This window comes from Gymnoscopelus microlampas, assembly GCF_963454915.1.
Source record: "Gymnoscopelus microlampas genome assembly, chromosome: 8".
Classification (NCBI taxonomy): Eukaryota; Metazoa; Chordata; class Actinopteri; order Myctophiformes; family Myctophidae; genus Gymnoscopelus; species Gymnoscopelus microlampas.
In genome coordinates this window covers 33,914,697-33,926,522 of record NC_139945.1, presented here as the reverse complement: position 1 = coordinate 33,926,522, position 11,826 = coordinate 33,914,697, and the positions used below count along the sequence as shown (strand labels likewise).

The following is an 11,826-nucleotide window of genomic DNA, read 5'->3' as shown; positions in this document are numbered from 1 at the left end:
GAGCATGTTTCAACCAGAAAAAGCGATCCTTACTATACACGTACAGTATATTCCATACTGTCACTGTACATGCAATTCTTTCCAACTGTCTGTTAAAGTGCTTAAAGTTATAACATGACGGAAGGAAGAAATTGTAGAATGAAATCACATTTTAATAACTACAATCGTTCTCCAGAAAAACGGTGGAACAAACTAAGTGAGCAGTTGAGACAAACTAAGCTCAAGCAACCACACGATTGTGTCTATATATCAACAGTAAAAAAAACAACAACACTTGATTAGCACCAAATCCACAGTTAATCCTTGACTGCCTCAACACACCACTGTATACGCAACCAGAGTGCATGCGTAGTGACGCATGTGGAATGTAAACATGACATGAGACGCACGTCATTGCTGGAGACACGCTCCGAAGACTCTCCACACGTCTGCCACCGTCACTCACTGGGAGGGAAAACAATGCGCAAGCAGAAGGACAACTAGAAACAATGTTATCTTTCTCTTAACTCTTCTGCCTTTCTCAAACAAGGAAATGTGGGGGACGAGATTTTAACGATTTAATCCATTAGTGTAATAAAATGCCACTGTTGGATATGGGGTGTGTTTGTTTGACATTGTAGTACAACTAAAAACCAAATTTTTAGTTGTACCGAACCGAAATTCTCACTCTGAAATCACAACCAAATCCTGACTTAGCTCACTACAGCACTGACGCTGACATTGCAGGGGGAAAAAGAATATTCTCATCATTGTAACTCGTGGGATAACAAATCCATATGTCTTGATATTGTCACTTTTCCCCCCCCTAAACGTCTATTACACAACTCAACAATGTCCACCTGTGTTCAATATGTCTATTTACTGTATTCAGACTTAAAAAGGTCAAAGCCTAAAGGATGAAAGGGGAAACGAATGAATGACAGAGAGGAAATTATGTTGGCAATGAATTTCCCTTCATGTCACTTCCCATTTCCTTTACATTTCAATATTCTATATGTACCAGTAGTTCTCAACAGCGTTGTGTCGGTCGCGAATGACTCGTTCAAATGAGCAGGTTCTTTTTGGTGAACTAAATGAACTAGGTCACTTCCTCGAACGTCTGTTCAGTGCAAAATGCAACATTTTGATTGGCTAAGAGAGACGTTCCTCTTTCCTCATTGGACTGAACTGAACTATGTGAGGAAGTTGGGCTCTTCCCATGACGGACTGATAGTTTTTTTCTTGTAACGAACAAAATGATTCGAGTCACTGAAATGAACGACAATTCTCATCACTATTTCTCAAAGTGGGGTCCAGGGAGTTCTTGAGCAAAATGAGTAGTTAATATAGCATCAAAATCTACTTTCGAACAAATCTTGAATACAAATCTTGTATGGGGGATCCCTGGCACAAAATATTTTGAAATGGGGATCCGCGGCCAAACCCATATTTATTTGGGGGTTCTTGACACAAAAAAACCTTTGAGAACCACTGATACTGTACTATTGGAGGATTCGTTTAATTTACCTCTTGTATTTCTCCCAGAGGAAGGGGTTTTGTACGCGCAGGATCTTGATGATTCGGAACTTGGTTTCCGACACCGTCTTGTGGAACAGGCTGTAGACGGTCCGGTAGCTACGGTCGTCCCGGGACACGGGAACCTGCAGGAAGTCCTGGCTGGTCGTCATGGGCAGCCAGGTCTCCGGGAACAGACTGGGGGGGTTGGTGGAGGTGGGCGACAGAGGGTGCGAGACGGACAGGTCCACGGAGGAAGAGGAGGACGTTGAGCCGATGGAGAGCGTGAGCGGAGAAGAAGAGAGGCCGCCCAAAGTCCTGGTGAAAAATGAGACAGAGGAGAATGAGACAGGACAAAAGAAAACAGAGCTTTAGGCCACTGGTTCTCAAACATTTTAATGTCAAGGACTCCCATAACTCTGAGAGTGTACAAAATGGAACCAAATGGTGGTTCCATTTGTACACTCTCAGAGTTACAGGCCTGTAAAGGTCCACTTTGAACCACTTTGATTATTGATAGTTGTCTTACTTAAAGCTTATGCTTTAAGCCACAGACCCCCATAAGTTAGACAGTGGAAGCAGATGGCCTCACGGATCCATTTTGTACACTCTCTCTGAATTACTCTCTGTAAGGGTCCATTTGGTTCCTAACTATCAATAATTTAGCTGGTTGAGACCCCCTGGAACCCCTTTTAAAAAGGACCACTGGGGGTTCCCGGACCCCACTATGAGAACCACTGCCCTATAGATGTGATAGCTTTGTCAATAATTATGACGAGTGGGGATATTTTCATTAGATAACATCATGACAGTCCTGTGTGGGGGAAGAGTCTTAACCCATTAAGACCTGGAACGCATCTGTGTCACTTTAGCTTTCTTTGGCTATTTTTGAAAAATCTTGATTTTTTTGGGGGGGATTTTTTTCAAAAAAACTGTTAAGATTTAGATTTGTTTTAATTATCGCCTCAGGTCTTAAAGGCCTACAAATCTCTATTACCAATGAGGATAACATGGCATAACCCATCCACATGAGATATCCTCGCTGTCGGATGGAAACCAAGTATGTCCAAAACTATTCCTTTATTTTTTGTTGTTGTAATGAAGCTATTTTCACTACTTTTATACAACACTCTTGTGTGATTAACTTCAAATAGGGCATTCATTGACGAGAAATATAACTGTCACCCATATAATTGTGATTAATGATCTAATTGTGTGTTTGGCATTGAACATATGAATACACTTTTTTTCCGTTTGCCTTTTATGCTTCGTAATAAAAAATTGCACAGGGCAGATATGACAAATAATTAAATATACAAAGACATTATTGACATATTTAATAATTTTATACATGTAAAAATAGCAGAAATAGCTGATCTACAAGCTCACAATGCGTCGTAAGCTTGTAGATCTGCTATTTCTGCTTTTTTTTTTTTTTGAAAATCTATGAACTTTTTTTATGGAAACGGTTATGCAAAAATAATAGCAATTCTCTCAAATAATTGCGCTTAGACGATTATGTAATAATTGTGAGCCTCAGGTCTTAATGGATTAAAACACAAATGACGGTATGATGTACAACACCCAACATGGCTTCCATTACAATACCCCATCCTTCTCACATCTGCCTTCATATCCACCCAAGTGTTTCTAATCAAACCTGAATTCTGACATGAAAAAAAGAAAACCTGATGTGTGATGCAGTGAACCGAGAACGCAGTGGAATGGCACCGCATCCCCCAACCCCCCCCCCCCAAAAAATGATAAACCAGTAAACTGTCAACAATGACATCACCAGCATGCTCGGCGCTGCGAGCGGGCCAGGCCATCACAAGGCAAACACAGCAGGACACAGGCAAAATGAAAGCCAGACACCAAACAACACAACAGGAAGAGAGAGAGAGAGAGAGAGAGAGAGAGAGAGAGAGAGAGAGAGAGAGAGAGAGAGAGAGAGAGAGAGAGAGAGAGAGAGAGAGAGAGAGAGAGAGAGAGAGAGAGAGAGAGAGAGAGAGAGAGAGAGAGAGAGAGATAGATTAAAGAGATGGAGGGACAGAGAGAGAGAGAGAGAAAACGAATGCCATTGTGGAGCTGTCATGGAAGTGTCAGGCAGGAAAACTATTGTCTGGCATTTGAGTCAATAACAGTGGTTTGGCTGTCATGTGTGTGTGTGTGTGTGTGTGTGTGTGTGTGTGTGTGTGTGTGTGTGTGTGTGTGTGTGTGTGTGTGTGTGTTTTGTCAGGAGTGTGACCGTGGTGATTCTCTGAGGCAATGGGACAGTTTCTCATCTCATTTCTCTCTCTCCTTCTCTTTCTCTCTCTCTTATCTTGTCTCTCCAGTCCCGATCTCTCCATCGCGATCGATGTCTTTATTCCCTGTGTGCTTTGAAGCCTGCCAGAAAGAGCTTGGTGTGAAATGAAAAACGACAAGATAACAAGAGAGTGACAAGAGAGTGATGCAGAGAGAGAGAGAGAGAGAGAGAGAGAGAGACAGAGAGAGACAGAGAGAGACAGAGAGAGACTGCCAATCAAGCTAATAACCTGAAAGTCTAGGACAGACTGTTCCTGGATGGAGGCACATGCACGACATACGCTCACACACACATGCACAGGTCGCACACCTGCCTGCATATGCTTGCTTCTAGTCTGTGATGTATGCGAGGCCAGGGGCAAAATCTCTGTTACAAATTCCCGGTAAATGTCTACATGTATATTTCACAACGAGGCTCGCCTAGAATTCCTTTGCATAAATGGAGGGAGAGAGAGAGAGAGAGAGAGAGAGAGAGAGAGAGAGAGAGAGAGAGCTGCGGGAGGGAATGAACCAATGGATGAAAGTCCAGAGGACAAATCACTCGTTCCACATTCCAAGTCCCCACTGTCAAGTTTCACACTCACCCAGTCCTCAATGCAGCTGTCTGTCTGTCTGTCTGTCTGTCTGTAAGCCATTTAGATCTCATCATATTTGTCTCTCTACTTCTCTCTATCTGCCCTTTTTCTCTATGTACTGTGGTTCCCCCTCTTCCATTTGATCATACGTATCGTTGCTGTCGGGCAGAAACCTTGTATCTCCGTATTTCAACTTTTAGTGTTTTTATTTTTTTCGTAAAATAACGCCCTATACTTCATCATGTCATGCTTAAGTTACGGAAATATTTACATATTGTTGTTGTTGGGCGGCAATCGTCTGTGTGACCTCATACAATGAGGTATAAAATAGGTCATTCATTTATAATATGTTTTAAAAAGCCAGACAGCGACGAGACTAGCGACTATATATATATATATATATAACACAAGTAAGATGCTTTTTAATGAGCTAGCCATGGCAAGAATGCTATAGCACCCAGGTTCAAGGTCTGAACTTGTTCTAATCTATATTTATAATGGATCAGAGATGAATTCAAGTTCGGACAAGAGCTCGTTGAGAGGGCTATACTGCCCTACAAAGACAAAGTGCAGTAAGTACGGATAGAATTATTAAACTGATAAAAAAGGGCTTTAACATGTTTCAATCGGACAGCCAAATGGGTTATCGGTATATATACTGTAAGTGACATTGCAGTAATTCTATATCTGTTCTTGAGGTAAATGTTTATCCCCAAAATCCTGAAGGCCAATTTGACCTTTGAGACAAGTCTGACGAGTCAGTGTGTCCAAAAAAATGGAGTTACTGCACTTTCACTTTGTAGAGCAGTATTATAGCCTCAATAGGAATGCTATAATATCCTGCCTGCTAGCGTTCTATTGACTAACAATGGATGAAAGGTCAAGCGTAAGAGCTAAGATGCTTTGCAGAGAGCTGATTTTGAAAGGAATGCTATGGTGTGCAAGCCACTCAGACTGGTTAACACCGTGCTGAGATACAATGCATCAAAGAGCAAAGTTAAGATGCTTAGTTTGCAGTGACCTGAACTTGAGAGGAATGATTTGGGTGTCCTGGCAGCTCAGGCTGCTAATGTTGCACCCGCTTAAACAGATCAAAGTTTAGCTTTGCTTGGAGATGTTTGCGAGTCGTGAGATTGTTAGCTCTGGCAGGAATGCCACCGGCATTAACACTGTGTGCCAGCTAGCAAGCATCGTGTACTGGTGACAGTGTTGTGGCACATACCGAGAAGAACAGTATGTGCATGAGAGACAGCGAGAGAGACGGTGTGTGAGTGTGAGAGAGAGAGAGAGAGAATGTATACAGTGGAGGCAGGTAACTAAGTACCAACTTTACTCTGTACTGAACTTAAAGTACTTGCCTACCTACGCACAATTTTTACGTCCTTTTACATTACTTGAGCATTTCCATTTTTCAATATTTACACTTCTAGTCCACTACATACTCTGAAGCTAATATTTTACTTTTCACTCCACTACAATTACTTGAAAACTTCACGAAAACTAGTTACTTAAAACTTCAGCTATTCAAAAATGTAGATCTACGACCTCACAAGATCTGCTGTTTTTGAAAGGCTTTCAAATAGTCACTTATACTACTGGTACGTATATTTCATAAACACTTTTTGTACTTTTACTCAAGTAAAACTTAGAATACAGGACTTCTACTTGTAACAGTATTTCTACATTGTGGTATTGCTACGTTTAACTTAACTCAGTACTTATCTAGCCACCACTGCATATTCTAAATATGGAGAGAGGGAGAAAGAGACAGCGAGAGAGAGTGAGTTTATTGTGTCGTAAAGGTACTTCATGCACAATCAAGGGGTACAACATGTCCCAAGCACTGGGCGTCCTGTTACAAGACCAGGTGCCAAATAAACAGACTGACCAACAAGTTGTGGCACAGAGCAGTGAGACGTGTTAACTCAAGGTACGTCGTGTCCCTTATAATGTGGCGCGGGCAAAAGGACAACATCACATGCAATGTAGCCGTTTCACCCACTTTCATCATCCCTCTCTCCTTCCACATTCAGGCCAGGTTCCTCTTCAGGTGCTCAACCTACTTCAGTCTATGAGGCCACTTGAGCCTGATTTATACCTGGTTACGCATCGTATCTTGCCTCACAGAAAACAGCAGATCTACAAGCACACAATGCGTCGCGGTGCATTTCAGTTTCATTGTTAACGGATATCGTAGTCTTAATAGAAGCAAAGATATTTGTGATGTAATCCACATTGAGAGAGAAAATTCCCCTCTTTTTGTACATTTTGGCATTTCTTGACGTTCCTACTATTCCCATGATTCAGTGTGCGGGCTAAACCTGGCCTGGCACGCCCGTACGGTCTATAGCTGCCTTTACAATCAACCCAACTCATATGTTCGCGAATCAAGATCACTAAGGAGAACTATTGTTGCTAGTGAGAGCAGTAGCTAAAACACAGGAAGTAGGGATTGTGGTTTTCTCATTCACAGAGCTTTTCAGCACAACTTCAGCAGTGCTGCAGACTGCTCAGCATTACGGCTGTTAATCACCTGAACCCGATATACTTCATTGACCGCAGTCCCCCAGGCTCTGTACTAGGCCCCCTCCTATTCCCGCTGTCACAAAATCTCTTTGGCAAATACAGTCAATCTCGAGCTTGTACATTGGCTATTTTCGCTGCAATGATGGCCCTCAGGATAGGGATGCTAGGGTGCATGTGGCTAATAAAACATTAGCACTACAACAAATACACACATATAGGTTAATAGTATACATAAAGTCATGATGCTCCCTATTCTTCTGATACGTTTAATTTGATAATAATTCTACTGTTTTACTATACTATGGTCAACTGGTTTTAAATGTGCCTTATAAATACTTGAATGAAACCTTGTGTGTTGCTTCGTGTCGACTGTTAGCTCAGGTGCATAACATGAACTTTTTGTTGAGTTCCAACCCGATTAGTGACCTCTGTCACATGTCACCCCCCCCCCCCCCCCCCCCCCCCTCCCCTCCCTCCATGTTCGTCTCTCTACACCAGTGGTCAGGGTTCCTTGAGGAGGTTCTAAATGGACCCTTACAAGTCTGAAACTCTGACAGTATACAATAGGAACCAAATGGACCCGTTAGGACAGGTATACTGTCTGGAAAGCCTATACATTGTTATACCTTTCATTTTAGATGTTGCTATGTATACAACAACATGTTTTTGTTTTTCATAAAAACTTGGGTTAGGATTTAGAAGGCGTTTTTAACACATTGGGTGGCAGAATTTTTTAATAACAACATACCGTGGGTGCCAGCATTCTCACCATTGACTGCGCTTTGCCGTTTAAAGCTCTAGACTCCACGACGAGCAAATCCACGTAAAAAAGCATGCATTCATGGAGCGCGATGACCCTGGCTACATCCTGGAACAATAACATTTCACTCGCAAGTAACGGGGAGGGATCGCGCATCGCCCATGACCGGTTTTCCCCACCGGAAACAGATTCGGAGATACAGACGTTTTAAAGAAGGAAATAGACAGTTAGCGGATGGGGAGCCATGTTTTTTTTTTGGTGATCCATCTGGCCCTTCCTTCTCAGGATCACAATGGGTACTCCCAGAGCTGCTCTAGCCCCTCCCGTGTGGAAAAAAACAAAAAAAAACAAAAAGACACAAAAAACGTACGGTTTTGGCACCCCATGTGTTAAATGGGTTGAGGGGGTCCTTGAAATGAGTTGAAATTCTGAGAACCACTTCTCCACACCTGCGGTAAACCGCAGTAATAATAACTGACAGGATGGCATCAGAGACTCTGTTAACTTACTGCAAGTGTGGCGTGAGCATCACAGACGACATGTACGCCGGCCGCTTCTTGATCTGCCGCCTGAAGCCAAACACAGCGTTCTGCTGAAAGCCCTCCCTGATGTTGAGGATGTACTGGTTCTGCAGCGTGATGAAGCGCACCTCCTTCAGGCCCCGCCCGCTCGCCTCCTCGATCAGACGCACCACCGGCTGTTTGGGGGATGAAGAAGAAGGAGGAGGAGGAGGACGAGGAGGAGGAGGAGAAGAAGGAGGAGAAATTTTATTGATTAATGGATTGGATCATTTAAATGTAGTTTTACATACAGTATATTATATTTGCATGCCTGGGATTGCCCCCCCCCTTCCCCACACACACACAAGATCTGTAGAATATTGTGAAAATCGTTTCTTATATTTCTGTCCGCCTGTGCTGCAGTACACGCGAACACAGGTTTTTTTCCCAACATCATTTATTTCTCTGTGCTCAAAAACAGATATCCCAAAAATGACGGGGGAGAAGAAAACGCTGAGCGTTAGAATTTGTTCAGCTTGGATGAAATGAGATTCCGTACGAATATTCTGTTTAGGAAACAAGTCTGAGACAGATTTCCTTTTATTCACATTTTATACTTCAGCGTATGGTGGTATCGCGCGGCAAAAAAACAGCAGATTCTTCGCCGCGTGACACCACTGCTTTGAGATGCTCCGCGGGAGCGAAACATCTTTTGATGTTGTGAAGCATGATGTTTAGAATGTAATGCCTAAGAAAGGACGCAAAGATGAAAGTGGTTAAAGAAATTGCGGTCGTGAGGAGGGGGGGGGTTCTATACCACATATAGGCTCTAATGCAGCCTGACAGCGAGTCGCAGGTTCGATTCCCGAGCCCGACGACCTTTGCTGCGTGTCACTCTCCCCGTCTCTCTCTCTCTACTGTGTACTATCAATAAAGGGCAGAAAAGCCCCAAAAATATCTAAAAAAAAAAAAAAAAAATCGCAGCCACTTGCGATATAGGATCCTTTATTGGTCAATATTGCCATTTTGATACGGTATGTGCTGTATCGTACAGCACTGACATATAGTACAATCATAGACCCTGGGTGTGTGACCCCTGACACTTAAGCCTAATTTATGCTCCGTCCCACGACGGTGTCATGTGCTAGAAATAGTAGACCTACAAGCTCACAACCGACACCGTCTTGTGAGGAAGTATGAATTGGGCTTTAGGAAGAGTGTTGTAGGAGGAAGAGAGGGAGGGGGGGAGTGAAGGTGGAGGGGGAAGACAAAGTTGGGGGGGGGAAGACATGGGGGGGGGGGGTGTTCATCGATGAGGACTGATCAGAATGTCCTCGCGGTCGGGCATATACTGTATCTCCATACAAGAGTGAATGATGTGAGATATGACAGGTGTAGAGGGGTGGGGGAGGAGTGGGGGTGACAGGAAATGCAAAGGGGGGGAGAGGGGGGGAGAACTGTCATTGAAACATGGCACAGCATCCTGATAACAAAACACCATGCTGATAACTAGGGTCATCATGAAATATTAAACGCACCGGCACACACACACACACACACACACACACACACACACACACACACACACACACACACACACACAAATAAGGGGAGTGCAGTCAATTTTTAATGATTTGCTGGAACGGCCGACAGTTGGCAGTTTGCGCAAACGTGTGTGTGTGAGAGAGCATGCATGCGTGTGGATGTGTGGCTGTGTTTTTATGTATTGACGCCATCACAGTGGTTAGACGATTGATTGGTGTGAGCCGAGTTAATGTGTCTGGCCTGCAGAACACACACACACACACACACACACACACACACACACACACACACACACACACACACACACACACACACACACACACACACACACACACACACACACACACACACACACACACACAGTCTCACCTCTGAGTATTCCCTCCAGCCAAAGTTGTCTCTGCAGTAGTATTTCCACACAGTTTGACAGTTGGGGGCGGAGTTAGGGTTGGTGGGTGTGGTGGTTACGGGGCTGGGGGGAGTGGTCAATCGTCGCACGCGATCAAACTCCATGTCACACACTCGCATCGCTCCAAAGTCCAGCGAGAACACTCTGCCCCTGGGAAACACACACACACACACACACACACAATACACCGGTTAAAACCATCATCGGTACACATTGGCAGTTGAAATTAATATAGCTAACGATTAGCTAAAGATTGAACAGGGAGGCCATGGCATTATCAGACTCTATGCCTATGTCTGGTTAAAATCAGTGGTGGACAAAGTACAAATTACTAAGTGCATGTTCAGAAATGTTCTGAACTCCTCCGAAATTGTCAAATATAGTGAAAATAGAAGATCGACAAGCTCTCAACGCGATCGGCTATTTTCACCATCGGCTATTCTCACCATATTTGAAATATGGCTTAAGTCGTTAATTCATAATATACTTTTGTAACTTTTAGAGTCCTTTCCTAGAAATGTAGTGGGGTCAAAAATACAATATTTCTATTTAAAATGTAGCGGAGTGAAAGTCATCAGCTTGCAAAGAGCAAAAACTAAAAATACTCCAATACTTTACTTAAGTACAGTATTCAAGTAAATGTATGCAGTTACTGTCCACCACTGGTTAAAATACACACAAAGAGGCCATGTAGATGGCTTGATACAAGTCAATCTGTCATTTAAGCGTGGAACCCACATGAAAATTCACAGGATGAAAGAAAGGCAATCGATGCAGACACATGCACTCGCACACACAGGCTAGAAAAAATACATGCGCACGCATGCACAAGGGGAATGCCACTACATGCAACAACATGCAAAGTATAAGAATTTGCATGCTGTTCCTATGTGCCTGCGACAGAACACAAATGAGATTATAATCGTTGGTTATCATCAAGATTTAAAGCCTGGAGATGGTCTACTGGCTGTGAATGGCAGGCATTACAGGAATACACAACCTGCCCGGCAAATAAGCTCTAGATCAGCTTAAGCGATAAACAATGCACAAACTGTACCTCTGTGTGGACTGGCTATTTACATGCAAATAGCACACAATGCTGTCCACTAAACATTATGCGCACGTAACGTAATGTTGCTAGGTTTTCAATGTAATGGGTCCCGGGACCCAAGGGTGGTCTTTTAGATGGGTCCCAGGGACATTTTATGAGTCCCACAAAAAATCACAGCGTTTAATTCGTCCTTTTCATCCTATATGGTTATAATATGGTTATATTCATGTATATGTATATATATAGAACATGTCTCTGAAAGAAATCTACACAATTCCAAATCTGACAACTTTAATATTTGCAAATTGTATGCAAACAGTGCAAAGTATATGCAAACATAGAACAGTATATAAAGTAAATTAAATAGCACCGATATGGGCTTGCTATTTTAATATAGCAAAATATAAATATAAAAACGGCTATATACTGTAAATAGTATATTTTTATATACATAAAATAGCTAAATAGGCTTGCTATTTTCTGTTGCCCTGCAGCAGGCTTCAGTATCTTTTTTGTTGGCATGTTACACCACTAACTACATTAATCAGAGTTTATTTTTAATTCACGTTTGTTAAATGTGTTACCCATACAATCAGGTCTGCTCACGTCACGTTTCAACTGGGCGGACGGCTGCGGACGCTAACGGCCCTTATTGTTAC

General features: G+C 42.8%; 1 protein-coding gene across 1 annotated transcript in view; it reads right to left on the bottom strand.

The window, feature by feature from the left end:
- Positions 1 to 11,826, bottom strand: part of tiparp (TCDD-inducible poly(ADP-ribose) polymerase) — a 35,793-nt gene that overhangs the window by 7,160 nt on the left and 16,807 nt on the right. Inside the window, exons 3-5 of the mRNA XM_084063906.1 lie at positions 10,077 to 10,266; positions 8,172 to 8,359; positions 1,507 to 1,812 (exon numbers count right to left, since the gene is read on the bottom strand). Coding sequence (XP_083920032.1) covers positions 1,507 to 1,812; positions 8,172 to 8,359; positions 10,077 to 10,266 — 684 coding nt within the window. The remainder of the gene's footprint in view (positions 1 to 1,506; positions 1,813 to 8,171; positions 8,360 to 10,076; positions 10,267 to 11,826) is intronic.